Source organism: Phalacrocorax carbo, chromosome 1, assembly GCF_963921805.1.
Source record: "Phalacrocorax carbo chromosome 1, bPhaCar2.1, whole genome shotgun sequence".
NCBI classification, from domain to species: Eukaryota; Metazoa; Chordata; class Aves; order Suliformes; family Phalacrocoracidae; genus Phalacrocorax; species Phalacrocorax carbo.
In genome coordinates this window covers 73,022,098-73,041,169 of record NC_087513.1, presented here as the reverse complement: position 1 = coordinate 73,041,169, position 19,072 = coordinate 73,022,098, and the positions used below count along the sequence as shown (strand labels likewise).

Here is a 19,072-nt window from a genome sequence, read left to right as displayed (position 1 = left end):
AAGAATAATAGCAATTTTTAAGATTGTGATAACCAGGCTCAAAAAAGGTTAACTAAAGGTTCTTAAATCATACATAGTCATTTAGTATCTTTGTGTCAGGATACTTGCTATCTTTAACACTTCTTTTTCATATTTGATTATAAGATTCATGTATTATTTACTGCCCAGAATGGGTGTGGTGGGGTGAATTGCGCTTTTGTGATGAAAGCAGAACTGCAGAAGTTGGCCTTTGTGTAGTCCATAAATTATGTAGTGCAAATAAAGAGGAGAGCCATTTTACAAAGGCAACAGAACCCGGTTTTCTGGAGCAGCAGACTGTCCCTGTCTCTGCTGTGGAACTCTGTGGCTGTGACGAGCATCTCCCCAAATACAGACTGTGCTAAGATGATCACAAATTACATCGCTTTGTGTGTAATCCATGACTTAGCCCAAACAGACTAATGACAAAAAGCAGATTCATCTGAAACCTCAGGTGAGATGTCATAAATGTCATAGGGAACAGCACTCCTTTACATAAGAATTAATAACCATTGTCCTCCATGAACATTAATAGAATGGTTCCATGATTATGTGGGTCAGCACCCATATCTTCTCTTTAGCCTACAAGTCAAAGCTGGTAATTGAAGTTCCCTTCATGGCTACCAATACTGCAGACTGAATAGGCACAAACATTGTTTACTGGTTTTTATTTACTTTTAAGTTAATAAAGCTTTCAAAGTTTTTTTTTTTTAAGAATTGGGGTGTGTTTGGTTTTTTTAAGGTGTTACCATAAGTCATCTTTCACTTTTGTGCAGGAATCGTTTACTGTTTTTCTCAGAAGGATTCTGAGCAAGTTACTGTGAGTTTGCAGAAACTGGGAATCAAGGCGGGGACTTACCATGCAAACATGGATGCTAAATATAAGACCAAAGTTCATAAAGGATGGGCAGCGAATCAAATCCAGGTTAAGTAGATCCTCTTCATAGGCTTATCCCTTTTTAAACAAATTGTGTTTTGGTACCTTGATGGTTTCTTAATCATATTTCAGGTTGTAGTGGCGACTGTTGCTTTTGGCATGGGAATTGATAAACCTGACGTGAGGTTTGTAATTCATCATTCTATGAGCAAATCCATGGAGAACTACTACCAAGAGAGTGGACGTGCAGGTATTGTAGGAAATAGCTTTTGCAAAGAAGCCATTTACATCCATTAAACCAATAAAATTGTACTTTGATTTTAGCCGTTCGTGCAAAGTGCCTTGCCTTTGAGACCAGTTCCAAAGTGTATAATGCCACTCCGCCTCAGTAAAGAGGCTTTAGAACAAATATAAACTACATGCATGATCTCAGGCCTCTCTACTGCAGTGTAGCAAAGGATAACTTAGTACCTAGCCCTTTAATCTGCATTTTTTAATTACTTTATTTTTGTCTCATAACATGACATTGATGAAATGTACGTTACAGAAAGGATTTTTTTTTTCTTTGCATAGCAACTGGGATGTGCAGTTTGCTCAGCTTGTCTCTAGATGATGTTTTATCTCTATGAATTTCGGTGCACATGGAAATATGAGTGGGATGGGGTGTCTGGAGCAGGGAATTTCAAGGACTGCTCAATGTAAAGCATCACTAAGTAGCTGTTATGGCTAAAAAATAAAAGGTGATGTGGTGTTTTGTTTTGATTTGGGTGTTTTGACCTTGTGCATTGTTACTTTTTCAAAGACAGATTTGAATCTGTGTAGAGGAAAGCTTTTTAAGGATCCTGAGGGGCAATTGGTTGAGATTTTTAACTATGCCTGTATGATAGAAACTGGCCTTAATGATGGCCTGAGAAATACAACAGACATCAAAATTTGTGGGAGTTTGCATCTGCTTATGCTAGAGACAAGGGCTGTATAGGTGCTGAAATAGTTGTTTCACAGTGTTAATCAACTTGAGGTGATTAGAGACAGCTTTTGTGTGTTTCTCATAATTTGATTGAAATTATATTCTTCGGGGGTGGGGGGGAGGGGGGGAAGGGTTAATTAAGCAATTAAGCTGCTTATTTGCCTGAACATACTACTTAGATTATGAAACCCTCCTTTTTCCCCTTGACTGCCCATCCAAGTGAAGTAGTTCCTTTCTGTTATATGTTAAGCTTTTTAAAAGTTAAGGGTTTTTAGACCTTTTCTGCTCTATGGATCTTGTAAACAGCAGGAGGGCACCTGTCAGCACATCACTGTGGGGGGTGGGCAACAGGAAGGAAGAGATCATCTGAGTTCAGCTATAGGAGAGGGCTGGTTTTAAGTGGAATATTTTGTTAAATCACACCTAATTCTCTCTTTATTTTTTTACCATTAATACCTCATAAGGTATTTGAAGCTCACAGTATCTTATAATTAAATAAGAATTAGGCCTCAAGATGTATTTGGCTAGGATTTTCCAAGAGGTGTTAGGGTGAAAAAATAGTGATTTCGCTAACTTTTTGTATAACATTAATATTTTGTTTTAGTCGTTAAAGAGTAAAAATCTTCACTGTGTAATATTTTCAGCTTGCTTGATTCTGTAGTTGAAGACTGTTCTAAATCTATTCTATTTCTAGTCTATACCATGCTGTGTTCTATTGGCTAATAAGTTACGCTTGATATTCTGTCACGTCATGTACTCTCTATATAGCAGGTGCTGAAGCCTATGCAGATAAGAGTGGAATTTATACCACAAAACACTATACTTAAAGTAAATCTCTTCTAAAGTTTGAAGCCTAAATTTCTCATTTGTTTTAATGCGTTGCAGGTAGAGATGACCAAAAAGCCGACTGCATTTTGTATTATGGTTTTGGAGATATATTCAGAATCAGCTCAATGGTAGTGATGGAAAATGTAGGGCAAGAGAAGCTGTATGACATGGTGTCTTACTGCCAGAATATGAATACGTAAGTTAACCATGGTGGCTTGGTTGCTTAGTTTTTAAATAGTTAAGTTACTCTTGTTGGGTTTTTTAGAGGGTATTTAAAAAAAAAATAAAAAAGCACTGAACGAAAAACTCCACAAAACCAACAACAACAAAACAAGAAAAACCCACTATGCTGTAGAAACACTTCCATTGTAACAAGTTTGAGTTTGGATTTTGTGGTTTGGCCGCTCAGTATGTCTGGTCTTGCACATAGCTGAATGTTGGTGTGTTGATTGCCAGCTTCAGGATGAAGTTCTGGAAGCAGTTATGTTGAGATAAAATACCTGTCAACAAACAGTGTTTAGATTTCACATCCCATTCAGAACAAATACTGGAATGCTTTGGTTTTTACTCTAAGGTACCAGTGTTTCACAGCAATACAGGAATCTGCACATGTTTAATGCTTCATCTGCTGCACTGAGCTGTGTTGAATACTTGATAGAAAGCACTTGTATGTGTTGTTGTGGACAACTCGTGCATTCGGTATAGCCTTTGTTGGCCTCAGTTAAGAATTAGTTCATATTATGATTTTTCATTCTATTGGAATTTGAGATTATACTTCTCTGCTTTAACCAAACTGTTCCTACGGCTGCGTTTAGTATTGCTGAAAGCTACTAGTTACTTCTATTAGTGTAACTGACAGGGAATACTGTGTTTGTTTTGTGATTTTTCCTGAGGTAATTCTTCTGCTTGTTTCGAGATATGAGCTGACCAGGGGACCTCCTTTTTTGCCACTTTTATGATTTATGCCACAGGTGTTTACATTTGTGTTCTATAGTGCCTCTTTGCTCTCTGTTCCTTCAGGTGCCGCCGGGTCCTCATAGCCCATCATTTTGATGAAGTATGGGATTCTGCAAACTGCAACAGAATGTGTGATAACTGTTGTAGAGAGAACTGTAAGTAAATTGTTTTTATAACTAAGGACAGAGAACATGGAGAAGGTTGGCTTAAAGAAGTGTCTGGTTTAGATAAGCTGTGAGCAACTTCCGTAAAGTGTGCTCATAACACTGCCTGTTTCCAAGGTTCAACTTTTGTTATGAACAGCAGTTTTTGGTGGCTTAGTGTTGCCAAATACAGGGTGTTTAGCAGGATACTTCCTGGTTTGGCTTTTTGCCTGAGGCCAAACACTTTAGTGTTTTTCAGGCTCAGCCATTCATGTGTTCCCAAAAGTGAAGCTGCGGCAAGGGTGAGATTGGCTTACTTAGCTGTTTTAAAAAGATTCTGGTGTACGTTGGGTGTTGGGTATGAAAACATTTTTTTGAGGAGTTTCTTGCTCTCTGCATGCATAACTGTTCACAATTAGGCTCTGAGAAAGCACAGTTTGCACATGTCCTTTTACAACTTTCCTGGTAAAATTTCTGAGGATTTCAGTGCTGCATGCTCATGAAGCTCACCTGTGTCAGGACTGTGCATGGCAGTTGTGTGGAACAACTGAGCACACTAATTCAGGATTTTGCCATGTGGTAGCCTGAACAACACATCATCTGTCTAGTGTTTGCTCTTCCTTTGGAAGAAAGTTGGGATCATAAGAGGGAAGGTGTGTGGGACAAACGAAGAGGGAATGTGGGAGATAGGCTGAAACAAGACCTGTCGCATGGTAAAGGAGAATGGTTTCAGCAGAACACGGTTCTGGGACTTAAGCTCTTTTACAGCTCTGCCTACAAACATCCTAGGCAGTGTTGGGCAGCTGGTGTAAACTACACTTTCATGGGTGATCATTGGCTGCTTTAACTGTTATTTTTGGTACCTGTCCAGAAAGCCATAAGTCTCTGAAGATGCAGGAAGTATCTTTTGCTGCATTTACTAAGTGAGAGCTGTGGTTTAGACGTAGGAAGTCTCATACAAAGCTAGAAGGCTTTAAAAAGAGTGCTGAGGAAAAGTTGGTCTTGGGCATCTCTCTTGGACATGGAAAACGGCCTTAAATTTCTTTGAGTAACAGGTGAATTCTTGTAATATGTGGAAAATACATTTCATACCTCGCATCTGTTGCGAAGCATTTGGTGTAGTGATCAGCACTTGAAAAACTTAGGAACAACTCTGTGTTCAAAGCTGTTCTCATAACTAGATTTTATTTCCCTGTACACTTTTTGGGGGGTGTGTGTGTAAAGTAGACCAAGAAATTTAACCTCTTTTGTTCTTTATATAGTTAGTTTTATAATGAAACTGTTTTGCAAAATCATGCAAGTAACACTGTCTTGCTATCTTCTAGTTGGAAATGAGGCTCAGTTGAAATTTATACTGGGATCAGAGGTTGAGAAGGGTACAGAGCTTCCTTGTACCCAGGACTTACAGGAGCCATGTGACAAAGTATAGTTGAAATCTACCTTATTTACTGCTGGTTTACCCCCAGCATCTTTTGATATATAAGCAAGGTCTGAGGATACCTAGCAGTAGTACTAGTTTTTCAGTACTTGATTCTTAGTGTTGGAGCAAGCAGTTGGGGTAATTCTATGCCATGTTCTGATCATGCAGTAGAAGCACAATCATTATGTACTACATGGATGTGTTGGCGTTTAGAGTAATTAGTCATGATGAAGCTAATTTGTATAATGAAATTGATACTTTTTTTCTGTCTCATTTTGTCCATATCTTGAGAGAAGCAATGTCTCGCTTATATTCTTCAATTCCTCTTTGGTCTCTATTCTTTCCATAATAAATATTATGGGTGAGAAAAAGGAATCCAGCTACAGAGAAACATAGTAGCACCTTATAAATTTTATACTTTGTAAATGCTTCTTTGAAATAATTTGTGTGGTTTGTAACATAAAATAAATGTAAAAATGTTTGCAGGATTGAGGTTCTAATAATGAAATAGATAAATGTAAGTTTGAGTACAAATATATCCTAATTTGACTGAAAGTTACAGCTTTGGTTTTTTATACATTTATATATTTATAGTTACATATATATGCACTTTTATATATATGTACACCTAGTGTAGATATGGATACTATCCAAATAACTATAACTTGCTCTTTAAATATTATTTCACTTCTGTTTGTAGCATCTGAGAAAATTGATATAACAGGATACTGCAGGGATCTAATCAGGATACTTGAGCAAGCTGAAAACATGAGTGAGAAGCTCACCCCGCTGAAATTAATTGATGCGTGGTCTGGGAAAGGTGCATCAAAATTCAGGGTGGCTGAAGTTACTCCGCCAAAGCACCCTCGAGAGGAACTGGAGAGAATTATTGCCCATTTACTGCTGCAGCAGTATCTGAAGTATGTAAGACAACTACTTCTTTTTTTTTTTTTTTTTTTAAGCATCTAGTAGTAATTTTTCTTTACTCTCATGTTAATTCTGTAAAATATTAATGGATACATTCTGTAGTCTCATTTTTAGCCTTTATTTCAGATGCATTTAATGTATTTAAAAAACCCTCAAAAGATTACTATATTTCTACTTCAAAGTGTTAAAACAAAAGTTGGAGGAACATTTGAAATGCTGCATCTCTTGCAATTTTAAAAAGCTGAGGTCTCTTGTATTCAGGTTGAACCTTTAAATCTGCAGCAGGCTTCCTTCTGGAGAAGTCTGCTCTTTATACACTCTCATTTACATTCTGTGGCCAAGGAAAGCAAATGGGGTTGCCCAGGTGAAGTCTAAATCAGGATGGGCTGACAAATGCGGGAAGTGGTACTCAGAAGTTTTAAGGAAGGATAGTGAAAATACCAACAGTGCTTCTCTTGTAACCTTGGATGTCTGTGTAGTATGTGGTTTGTCTTTTCATATAGTTTTAAAACTTCCGAGAGTAAGTACTGATCAAATATCTAGTCCATTTAATTTTGTCTTAAATTTTTTGTTTTGCATATGTTTGTACAGCTGACTCTTTACACTTTTAAGAGGGTGGACAGATGACTTTTTACATCTCTTTTCCTCATTTTCCTCCATGTATTCTGACAGATGTGTATTGTGTCTGTGTGTGTGTCTGTGTCTGTGTGTGTGTAAAGGTCAACAAACTGAACTACGTTAAGTGTTGGCCAGACTCGCTGTACATTCAGTGACTATCCACTTGAATAGTTAAAGCAGAATCAAGCTGCTATTTGGAACCCTTCTGAAGAAGGGTTAATGTGTCCCATTTTTCCCTTGCATGGTCCAGCCTGTCTTTGTCTCCAGCTTTCTCTTGTAACACTGATTTAACTTATACAGGGAGGACTTCAGCTTCACAGCGTTTGCTACAATATCCTACCTGAAGATAGGACCAAAAGCAAGCCTGCTGAAAAATGAGGCACACGTCATCACTATACAAGGGATAACAAACAAAAAAAGTGTTTATAAGGTATTTATATCTGTAGTGACTTGTTGTATAGATATCTTTTCCATTATAGTTTATTTTAATAGTTTAGTATCTGCTCAATATATTTTTCACATTAACACAATCAACAGGATGTAAAATGGATCTCATTATCTTCTCTTATGTGGGAACACTGAAGGAGGAAAACAATGTTAAATTTTAATAGAGTTGTTTATAACTTACAGGACAAACCATCTCAATCTTCGAATTCGAAAGCAAGCAGAGGAAACATTCAGACTATTTCAAAGACTGTCCAAGATTCAGCGGTGAAGAATTCACAGGAACATAAACGGCCTAACTGTGGTTCTAACTTAAAAGCAAAGAAGCTTAAGCTTCAGGCAGGTGGAGATGACCAACCAGTAGTGCTTGACTGAGTTTCATGGACTACATTTAGGATCTAATCGTGTTTGCTTCTCCACGGACAATGCAGTGTGTAAGTCCAGTTTGTTTTAGTAATGGTATTTTTTGTGCATTTTTTTAATAAAAACAACAGGGAAACAAGTATCTTTAAAACCCTCAAATCTAGAAAAAGTCTAGTAGTCAAGAGAAAAATACTTCATATCAAAATAACTGGTGCATATATTATGATAGAGCAACAACTACAAAATGTAAATAATTACCATGTTGCCTTTTCAACTCTTTTGGAAGTGTAGTGTACAGTAACATTACTGCAGCATCATGTGGGCTGGAAGGGACTTGCATAGATCATCTAGTCCAACCTCCTGCTCTGAGCAGGTCCAGCTGGAACAGGGTGCTTGGGGCTGGGTCCAGTTAAGTTTTGGCCGTCCCCATGGATGGAGATTCCACAACCCATCTCAGCACCTGTTCCAGTATTTGACCACCTTCATGACCAAAAAAAGAAGAAAGGCTATTTCTTAGAGCTAATTATTATCTCCTGTGTGGCAACGTGTCTGTTACCTCTTGTCCTATCACTGTGTTCTGAGAAGAGTCTGGCCCCATTGTGGCTATGCTCTTCCAGTAGGTAGCTGAAGACAACAGCAAGATCACAATTGCTCTGCCTCCCCTCTGACTTTCTTCTTTAATCTCGAAGAAATTCCATTCTCTGCTTCTCTTCTCTGAGCACCTAGGCAGCTTGATATGTTAAGGCAGGATCAGTGTGTTTCCCTTACTGGGAAGTGCAAATCTTAACACAGCACTCTAGCTGTAGTCTTGCAAGTGCTGAATACCCAGAAAGAGTCATTTCCCCCAAACTGCTGGTTAAGGTTTTGTTAACACAGTCTATTATGCAGTTGTCATCTGTGCTGCAAAGGCACACTGCTGAATCATGTTCAGTTTGTTATCTACCAGGAACCTGGGTCCTTTTCTGCAAAGCTGCTTTCTAACCAGTCTGGCCCAGCCTGTGCTGTTGTGTGGTGTTACTCCATCCCAGGCACAGGAGTTGGCTTTTGCCTTTAACTTAAGAGGTACCTGTCAGCCCATGTGTCCTGCCTGCCTAGGTCCCTCTGAGTAGCAGCCCTGCTCTCCAGTGTATCAACAGCTCTTCCAACCTTGGTATCATCTGCAGACTGGGCAGAACACATGCCATCTCTGTATCCACGTTGTTAGTGAAGACCCTAAATTATATTGGCCCCAGTACTGACCTGTGCGCATTGCCGCTAGTTAGTGGCCATCAGTTGGACTTTGTACCACAGACCCCAGTTCTTTGAACAGGTGGTCCGTATACCTGTCTACCTACCTTGTACATTTATCCAGTATATATATCTCACTGGTATTTTTAGCTGTAAGGAAATTATAGATCGTGTCAAAAGCCTTGCTGAAGTCAAGGTATACAACATCCATTGCTACCCCTTTATTCACACAGTCAGTTATCTCGATCAGTCTGGTTGATTGGGTACGCTTTGCTTCTGGTATATTGAGCTGGCTGTTCCAGATCACCAGGAGTATTTGCTCCTGAAGTTTTCTGGGGGCTGAGGTGAAGCTGACTGGAATGTAACTCCTTAGGCCCTCCTTTTTGCAGATGGGTGAGATACTTGCCTTTTCCCAGTGGTCAGGAACCTCCCCCAGTCTCCAGGTCCTTTCAGAAGTGGTAGTCTTGCACTGACCTCAGCTCGCTTCCTCAGCACTGCTCAGCACAGCCCATCCAGTCCTGTGGATTTGCGTACAGCTGGTTGGCTTAAGTAATCTGTAACTCCATCCTCAGTGGAGGATCCACTGCTTTACTCTCACAGACTATTAGTAGGCTCGGGGACCTGGGAGGTGTGAGGGCAAACCTCTTCAGTGAAAACGAGGCAAAGACTGCAAGTACCTCAGTCTTTTCCATGTCCTATGTCACTAGCCCCCTTACCTCCCTGAGCAGTGGCACCATACTTCCCTTTCCTTTCCTTTTGCTGCCAAGGTACTTAGAGGTTCTTGTTGCCTTTCACATCCTTTGCTAATTCCACCTTCAGCTGAGCTCTTATATTTCTCTCTCCCTGCATGCTCAGGCAATGACTCTACTTGTCCTATGTACCTTCTTCTATTATCTATAGACTACTAGTAGTGTTTGAGCTACCTGAGGAGTTCTCTGTTCACCCACGCTGGCCTTCTGCTACCCTTGCTTGACCTTCTGCACATGGGAATAGACTATTTGCATTTTGAGGAGGTTGTGTTTTGGAAATCAAGCAGCTCTTCTTGAGCACCTCTGCTGTCCAGGGCAGTCTCCCTGGGATCCTGACAAGCAGATCCTAGGACAAGCTGAAATCTGCTCTCCTGAGGTCCAGGGCAGTGGTTCTACTATGTCTTCCTCACTTCTCTCTCGATTTTAAAATTCTGAATCACACAGTCACTGAGCAACATCTGGGATCTGGGTACCTAGTAAGAAACAAATCTGTTGATGTCTCCAAGTCAATGAGGGTCTCTCCCCCACAGGAGGGATGCTGTGGTAACTCTCATATTCCTTTTCTTCATTGTGTGAATGCTTGGCTCGGGTGCAGGTGGCATCAATGCATTCCTTCGGGGAGTTGTTATCCTCACCTTTCTCAGGGCACTGTACCTACTCTGCAACAGCAGAGCTGCGGGTGGAAAAGGAGCCCTTTTGTGTCACTGGAAGCAAGAGGTTTCCAGCCTTCCCTCCTGTGGGAGCCTCCATCCACAGCTCCTATGAGGGTTGTCTCAAAGTTTTCCCTCCTTGGCAGCGCAGGCCTCGGGTGGTCCTTAGCTCTGCAGCATCTCCATGAAGACCCTGCTACCTCCTGTTCCTCCTCCCGGCTGCTATGCATACTGCTGACCTCCTCCTGCAGCTCCTTCACCCAGCGACTCTGCACTGCAACCAGAGCGTGGCTCCCACCGGCGAGGCTGCTGCCGTCAGCCCCAGCGGGAGGCATCAGGCAGCGGGGCCTTGGGCTGCAGCAGCACCCTTCGCTGGAGCCCCGTGTGGGTCAAAGCCTCTGCTGTGCTGGGGCAGCTGTCTCAGCCCGGGTGGAGCACTTGCCGTTCACCATTGCTGCAGTTTTAAGCAGAGGCATGGCCCTTCTCTGCAATACTTCACACCTACCACAGCCTGTTTGAGTATTGAGTGGACTTTAGAGACGAATTTCAACAGGGCATTGTTACAGCATTGCACTACTTCTGACTTGTACAGATCTTTGTGAAATATTGTATGTATTTATCCCTTTAAAATGTCTGTTGCTCTTAAAACTGGATTTCTCTAGCTTGTTATTCAAACATAAAATTACCACTTCTGTGCTTTTCAGAAGTACCTAAATTTGTTTAAAAACAAAACAATGCCTTGATGAGTTTGGAAAAACACGAAGTGCTACTGCAATCCTTGTGTTTGGTTGCCAATAAGGCCTGGTTACTGCTGAGAACTTGATGCTTTCAGTTCTGTTGGGGTTGGTCAGAGCTGGGAGCAAGAATAGCTGGGTTGAGGGAAAGGGCCTGAAGAGCAGCTCTGGCCACACTGAGTTCCTGAGTGGCAACAACTGCTGGGCGTTGGTTTTGTTTATGCCTAACCTTTAAGCACTGCCGATGTCGTGATTTTGCTATTGATTCAAAAGAATCTTTGAACCACATAAAAGTTACAACTCGGAGGGAGTCCTCCTATCCTTGCCCCTCTAGATTTCCCATCTCATTTCTTCTAAACCAGCTGAGGATGTATATTGAGCTCCTAATTCTAGGACTGTAAAATGGTGCTGGATAAATTCAGTAATCGGGAAATTACCCTTATTAGCTCCTTTGAGCCTGATCTTAACCTAGAACCAGGTGACCTCCCTTCTCTCACATGCACTTTGAGAAGTTGCTAGAACCATGTTGTCATCTTAATATTTACATTTGACTAACTGCATACCAGGAAAAGCTTCATAATAAGGGAAGGCTCCTTTGCAGACAATAAGCAGACTTGAGGGAAGTTATACTCTCTTCCAAACAACGAGCAAACCATGCAGCTTAGCGCTGTTCCAGAACAGCCCAGGCATGAGGGGACCTTGAAAGACCTGGTCTAACCCCTTGCAGGGAAGGGCGTCTAGATGAGATCATCAGCACCCTGACCAGCTGTGTCTTGAAAAACCTCCCAGGATGAGGACACCACCACTGCCCTGCAGAGGTTGTACCAGTGATTGTTCTCGCTGTATTGACATTCATTCGTATTTGTTCTTGAAATGAACCTGAAGGAGTGCTTGAAGATCTCCAAACAGCTGCTGGTTTTCAGTACAGGCAAGTGTCACGGTATGGTGAAAGCTTCGGTTCTTTTGCAAGGGAGGGCTTGGCATAAGTTTCCATAAGTTCCTACTTCTCCCAGTCATGAAGTACTTACGGTTATACAATCAATATCCTCTGAAATTGATTATTTAACGTGGGCCAACATTGCTTTATCTGCTCAGTCCTACTTCCTGCATTGTGTAACTGAGCGAGGGCCACACGGTCTTTTTCTTTCTGCCCCTGACCCAGCCTGTAACGCAGGGCCCCAGGCCCTGCTGGCTGAACTGCAGCCGCTTGACACTGAGGGTCACAGTCTTTCCTCGACAACCTCTGTGGACTGAAAAAAATCTTCAGCTAGAATTTTTCTGCCTCTGATTTCAGCAAAGAGAATATTTAACTATTTATATAGACTCCTATATATTTCTATAGTTAAATAAAATATATACCTGTTGACTTCCTTTGCACATCAGTGTTTCCAGAAACAAGTAACAGTGCTGCCAGTGGTAAAGACCCAAGAGTGACCACTGACTTTAGGCATTGCTTAGGCACACATGAGGCTGAATAATACTGGAGTAGAGGGTTGGTTTTGTTGTTTTTGGTTTTTTTTTTTTTTAAAAAGACCTTGGCAACTAGTGATCAGTAAGGCAAGTTCAAACTCATTATGAATATAAGTTCTGGTAGGTTTCATTTTGGTTGCCATCTCCCCATACCTGCCCCAGAGTCAGATGTACTATCAACTTAAATACAAACCAAGCATGATTAATAATGTGCTCTTCATCTTTATTTTTCTGGTAGAATCCTGTCAGTGACTAAAGCTGAGTATTTCACTTATCATTTAACTGAAACTTTTGCCAGAAGTGGAAATAATTAATTTAATTGAACAGTTATTCTCTTAAAATAATCAGTGATTTTCTGGGAGAAGTTGCAACATATAGCGCCAACTTTGCACTTAGTGGAGTCCAACAAACTGGGAACAAAGAGCAGCAACTGTAGAACAAAACCAAAAGCCAGTATAAGACAACCTGTGTCTGTGGACAGCACTACTGAACACAGAGAGGGCATTAAGAATAGCTTAAAGCTCAACAATTTATCAGCTAGCAACTAAAACTGAAGGAACTCCCCTTCAAAATGGCACCCGGGACCAGCAACCACACAGCAGCTGCTCCACAAGGTCTTGCCAGGGAGAGCCCTACAGGCACCGGCCACCAGCGCTGTGATGTTTGCCTCGCCTTGGCACACACTGCCCAGCTCTGCCCCAACACCTGAACAGCGAAGTGACAAGCAGTAAAACAGCTGTGCTCAGCTGACATCTCACCCTGGCTTTCATTGTTCACAGATTTGTGTTCTGTACTTAACTGAATAGAAAATTACTTCTGAAATAAATCTAATTTCAGAAAAAAACCCAAAGCATCCATCTTGCCATGTATTTGCAGACCACGTTCCAGGTAGCGAGAGCTCCAAGTGCCCTGTGCCCTGGAGATGTCCCCTGTTAATCTGAGCCAGCTTGACAGAGATGTTACAGTGAACTGGACAGGAGTCTCGAAACCTGTGCCAAGTACTCGCAGGTCAGAGCAGCGGAGGGGGGGTAGCGGGCTGGTAACGCACTGCGTGGCTCCCTGGTGGGAACACGCACCTCAGCAAGTGGGACCTTCCCACTGGCCCAGGGCCAGAGGTGGCTTTAGGCAGGTGTGGCAGCAGCATAGCAGCAAGGTGTCCCGGCTCTGTGCTTGAGATGAGAAACATGGATGGCAGCAAGCCCCGGGGAAATGGGGCCCTGGTAACCATGGCAGGTGAACCATGTGTGGAGGGAGCTACAAGGCAGGTATGCACTTTAACACATTTACTTATAAAAAGCGAACCTACCTCACATTCAAGTGAGTGCAGGGCTATCTTAACAGAACAGGGAAGCCCACATTTTAAGACTGTTATCGCCCTGTTCTCATATGCTCATCTAATCTAGATGAAAACTCTTCGCCAACACTAATCCACTTGCTTTTGTTGCTGCATTTCTACACAGATTAATTTAATTTGCTGGTCAGTATTTTGGCAAGATCAACACAAAAATCTTAATACAGAATTGCATTTATCCCTCGTTGCTGGTAATCCTGAGGAAACAGTTTTAAGACACATTACTCTGTCAAAACTTTATACAAAATGGAAATGGGGCTCTGTTCAATCAAAATAATCTTCTATATCAATATCTGGATTCAGGAGATCTTCACCGTAGGCTGAAAGATCCATTTGATTTAAAATTAAGTTTTCAAAGGTCTCTTCCAAGTCTGTTTCACCGATCAGCACAGCTCCCATCATGCGGCCATTCTGCATCACAACTTTAACATACTCTTGTCCCTTGGTACATCTCAGCATCAGTTCGTGGTCCACACCCAAGCCTTGAGCATTGTATTTTCCCAAAACCACCACCTAACAGGAGGAAAAGAAAAAGCACTCGTAAGATCATCGCAGTGGCTTTTCGTATTTCTGCTGAGAGCAGTTAAGCTTCAAAAGACTGATGTAAACAGGTAAATATTTGTCCCTAGGGAACCTCCCCCCTTCGCAAGCTTTCAAATCCAAAACAGAATTAAAGATCTTCGCCTTCAAATACCATACACAAAACCCAATATTGAACCATTTACTGTGCTGAATTTATCCACAAACAGAAATCTAATGAAATGGAATATATCCAGAGATGCAAAGTAGGTCAGTAGTCATTCACCAATTAAAATCTACATCTGCAACGCTCTTTGCCCTCTTCAGTTTCAGCACTCGAAGCTAGTGTGAACAGAGAAAGTCAAATTATTATATACAGGAAACAGTTTTGTCAGTACTAAAGTATCTGCTCAGTGCTGGCAAGTGAATAAGCAAGCAACGTGTGTTACTCAGTGGTTTAAGGCTATTAGACTAGATTTACTTTACCTTGTAATTGAAAAATTTTGTAACGTGGGCAAATAGTTCAAAGCTGAAATCCATGTCAATAGATTCCCCTAAAGTATCTGCTGCCATGCACTTTGCTGCATACCATCCCATCTGCCTCGCTTGAGTCCACAGTCTCATCTAAAACAAAAAATATATTTAAAAACACAGAACCATGTCCCCGAGCAACAAGCGACCCTCGCTGTTCTCATTAATGCATACTACGTATTTTCGTTATGCTCGGAAAGGCTGAACAGCTTGGCTTTCAGCCACACAGAGAAAATTATCTGTCATCAGCACACCCAGGATTATCTGCTTGTTCACTGGCTTCCGCTTCAATTAAACTTTCTTTTCCCCCATCTGCGAATTACCGTGTAATTTACTTTGTGGATTCGCCTGCTGCTGAGCGCACAACTGCATGATCTCATTTACCTGATGCCACACTGGACTAGGTTCCCACGAGGCCGTGCAGATATCTCCAGCTGCATATACATCTGGCAGGGAGGTGTGCATTTGTTTATCTACTTTAAGACCTCCGTCTTCACCTAGAGCAAACTAATGTATTTGCACAGATCAGCAGTAAGAAAAATAATCATTTAAACTAAGTAATTTGACTTCACCCATGTTAAGCAGTTGTCTGATTTGTTACTTTTTAATGGTAGACTCCTAAAAAACACTTTGGTAGAATCACTGTTCTGCTTAATCAGAACATTTGAAGATACAAAATTGTATGAATAAACACTACAGCAACCCAGCAAGATGCTCTTCTGGGTGCCACGTGGCAACAGAAAAAAAGGTTGTTCAGGGTAAACAATTTATGGTGATTCCTTCTCCCACCTAATCTGACTCAATTAGAGAAGACTGATAACCACAAGAGAAACACGGTGTTCAAACCTCACGATCTTAAGGCTCCTTCATCTTCAAGGGAAGAAAACAGATCCCCCAAAGAGTGCCATGGTGAAGTATTTTTCACAGCCGTCACATATAAAAGTATTACTTCCTCATAGTATGATGCAACCCTGCCCCCCGCAGAACTGATCCTGAATCTTATCAGACCTAGAACCCTTCAAATAAGCAAAGACAAAATTAGCCTCCAGAAGTAGAATTTCCTAGCAATTTCTGCGTTCTTTTCTCACCAGGTTTAAGAGCAGAGCAGTGTAGTATTTTACAAGTGACCTTCACATACCCTTTAAAACACCTCAAACTACATATTAAAAAAAGCTTAGAATAGCATCATGTACTGCATAAAATTATTTAACATGAGACTATCCAGAGTGGCAAGACCTCCCTGGTATGATACAAAGCATTAAGCATTATTTCTAGAACACAGCATAGGTTTTTAAAATATTATTAACAGATACCCAGGCAGGGAAGTAACAAAGCTCGCCACATTTCAAGTCACACTACGTTTGTTACAGGGACACCAAGTCTAGTACAGGGACACCGAGTACAATATGAACAAGAGTTCATTTTGTATTTTTGCAAAGGCCAGAAAACACCACTGCAAACACCTAATTCCTCATCTAACTTTGTAATGTCGGCCTTGAAATATTTCATGGCTCAACAGCAGATGTACGTTTTCATAATTTTCTTCTGCTTTATCCAGAGGATAGCATTTTACTTCCTAATCAGAAGGAACTGAAAAATGCTGGATACCCTAAATCCTGCTTTTGGCTGGGGTAGAGTTAATTTTCCTCGCAGTAGCTTGTATGGGCCTGTGCTTTGGATTTCTGACGAAAATCATGTGGATAATGCAGGGATGATTTAGTTGCTGCTGAGCAGCGCTTACACAGCATCAAGGTCTGTCTTATTTCTCACGCTGCCCTGCCAGCGGAAAGGCTGGGGGCGCACATGGAGCTGGGAAGGGACCCAGCTGGGGCAGCTGACCCCGACTGACCAAAGGGACACCCCAGCCGTGCAGTGTCGTGCTCTGGAGCGGGAAGAGGAAGGGGGGACGTTCATAATTATGGCGCTTGTCTTCCCAAGTAACTGTTACACGTGATAAGCCCACCCTCCTGCAGATGGCTGAACACCTGCCTGCCGATGGGAAGCACTGAATTAATTCCTTGTTTTGCTTTGCTTGTGCACGCGACTTTTGCTTTGCTTAAATTGTTTTTATCTCAACCCACGAATTTGCTCAGTTTTACCCTTCCGACTTTCTCCCTTGTCCCACTGGGGGAGTGGGGGAGTGGCCAGGTGGTGATGAGCTGCCGGCCAGGGTTAAATCAGACACCTAACATGGAGGTGGAATGAGCTGAAAATTCACCTGGCAGCTACAAACTCTGTAATCATCATCCACATTCGGATGATTTGAAGCGTGACTTCCCTCGATGAATGTGAGCACCTCCATAGCTCAGTTTCCTGGATGACACTTATTGGAAATAACTGCTTCCATCCCAGGAGAAAATGTTAAGATTTGTAAGATAAGAACATGGTGCAAAATTAACACAAAAATTATTCTTAGCTTTTGCCATTTTAACCAATTATACAAATGTTTTTCTCTCTTTGTATAGGCTTAATCGTTACAGTGTATATTGTATATATACTCTCTATCAGTACATGTCTTGACTTGCAATATAATAGGCTGAGAACAGTAATAAAATTAAGTTTTATGATGTTGGGTATTTCCAATATCAGCATACCCACCATATTTTGAAACGCTGTACAACATTCAAAACCTGTACCGATGTTTCACGTCAGAAGCATAAACAAGCTGCAAGAGCTTATTTCACTTTACTTTAAAAAAAAAAAACCAGTTTAAACTTCAAAAGAAAACCAGTATACTTACATTATTGCCATCAAGAAATGGTTTAACATTTGGCACAACTCCAGTTGCACTAACAATGAAATTGCATCCATAAATTTTTCCATTAGTTAATTCCACATATACAGGCCATAGCACTGAAAAAGGGGAGAATTTTGCCCTGAGAATGTAACCAACATCAGTTATTTTATTAATGATGTCTTCTTATAAGACATGAAATAAAAGAAAAAATATTTTGAGATATCTAATTGATTAGGTAGGGGGGAAAAAATAAAATAAAGAAAACCCCCCCACCAAAACAGAGATTACCGCTAACATTTCTTACCTTCACTCAGGACTAGAAGAATGAGATTGTGGAGCTTAGCTCCAAGTCCTACTTTTAACTTTCCCTGGAATTTTCCTAATCAAAGCCCTCATTTGTAGGGGGAAAATACTGTGTCCTGCCACTGCCTCAGACCCATGGGATGTTCTCTGAAGTATGCAACTGCCAAATATTCTTTTACAGATAAATTTACAGATGCACAGGAAATGCCTCAAAAGCAAAGACAGCATCAGAGATTTGACTTCCTAGAATCTTATGCTGAAAGTAACTGGCTATTGAAATAGTATTTTAAATATTAACTTTCATTCAGTGGAATTTAGAGATAGAATTATTCGTGAAACAAGTGATATTTTCTTCTACTTTCTTTGAAGGATTACATCAGTTTTGACACTAAATGTTTTTTGGTTTTCTTTTTTTTTTGCTTCTGTTTAACTCCACTATTAATATACAAATTTATTGGACTGTCACAAGGAAGGAATATTCTGCATACAGGATTCAGGTGACTTTGTGGAAAAAGGGTCTGGGCCATAACATTTTGTAATTCAGTTGTAGCCCATAAATCAAATTCTCAACTACTGTAAATGACTAGACCTCCATTTAATTATAGAAATAAAGGATTTTTTCCCCCCAAATCTCTATTTGCTCTAAAACAGCAAACAAGCTCAAACATGCTCCAGCACTGCTTTATCTTCAACATGTTGTTTCTAATCAGCACTGACACATACCCTCATCTGGTTCTACATTTTTCTCTTCCTTAGGAAAAGCCAAAGAAGTCCGTTGCAGTTGTATAAATTCTTGCTGTAAATATATTTTCTTTACTTCACATAGTATTTCAATATGTACTTTATGAGAAAACTAAAGAAAGATTGACAGAATTGTAAACATAACAATTAGCAATAACAATATTTTTAATAGCACATTTACCTTCACCTAAATTGACATGTTACTAAACTGGGGGGAAAAAAAACAATAAAAAATAACAACCCATATACCCCATATAAAGCATGACACATTAGCAGAGTTCCCACACTTTTTCCTTTTTTGGCACAGATCTAACTATAGCAAATGGCAGTTTATCTGCTTTTTCAGCAGAGGCCTGATGTTCCTGGAACTTTCATGACAATTTAGATTTTTCTGGCATGCTAGAAAACACATTCAAGTTCTCCTCAGTCTGCAGGAAGAGAGCTCAGAACTTATCAGAACAGGAGAAAAGTAAATTCATCTTTTCTATCATGAATTAA

The 19,072-nt window shown here is 40.8% G+C and overlaps 2 protein-coding genes across 10 annotated transcripts in view; one reads left to right on the top strand and one right to left on the bottom strand.

Moving 5' to 3' along the window:
* Positions 1–17,794, top strand: part of RECQL (RecQ like helicase) — a 27,901-nt gene extending 10,107 nt beyond the window's left edge. For 4 of the 7 annotated variants that reach the window (XM_064459791.1, XM_064459808.1, XM_064459800.1 and 1 more), the window contains 7 exons: positions 795–943; positions 1,028–1,145; positions 2,748–2,886; positions 3,711–3,802; positions 5,911–6,130; positions 7,056–7,185; positions 7,386–10,923. In XM_064459791.1, coding sequence (XP_064315861.1) covers positions 795–943; positions 1,028–1,145; positions 2,748–2,886; positions 3,711–3,802; positions 5,911–6,130; positions 7,056–7,185; positions 7,386–7,574 — 1,037 coding nt within the window. In that variant the 3' untranslated portion in view covers positions 7,575–10,923. Of the gene's footprint in view, positions 1–794; positions 944–1,027; positions 1,146–2,747; positions 2,887–3,710; positions 3,803–5,910; positions 6,131–7,055; positions 7,186–7,385; positions 10,924–11,649 lie in introns of those variants that run through there. The other 3 variants (XR_010374319.1, XR_010374320.1, XR_010374318.1) reach the window with 3 other exon arrangements.
* PYROXD1 (pyridine nucleotide-disulphide oxidoreductase domain 1) overlaps positions 12,595–19,072 on the bottom strand; it is a 19,114-nt gene continuing 12,636 nt past the window's right edge. For all 3 annotated transcript variants that reach the window (XM_064459833.1, XM_064459840.1, XM_064459849.1), the window contains exons 8-12: positions 18,557–18,686; positions 17,534–17,646; positions 15,178–15,300; positions 14,749–14,886; positions 12,595–14,256 (exon numbers count right to left, since the gene is read on the bottom strand). In XM_064459833.1, coding sequence (XP_064315903.1) covers positions 14,008–14,256; positions 14,749–14,886; positions 15,178–15,300; positions 17,534–17,646; positions 18,557–18,686 — 753 coding nt within the window. In that variant the 3' untranslated portion in view covers positions 12,595–14,007. The remainder of the gene's footprint in view (positions 14,257–14,748; positions 14,887–15,177; positions 15,301–17,533; positions 17,647–18,556; positions 18,687–19,072) is intronic.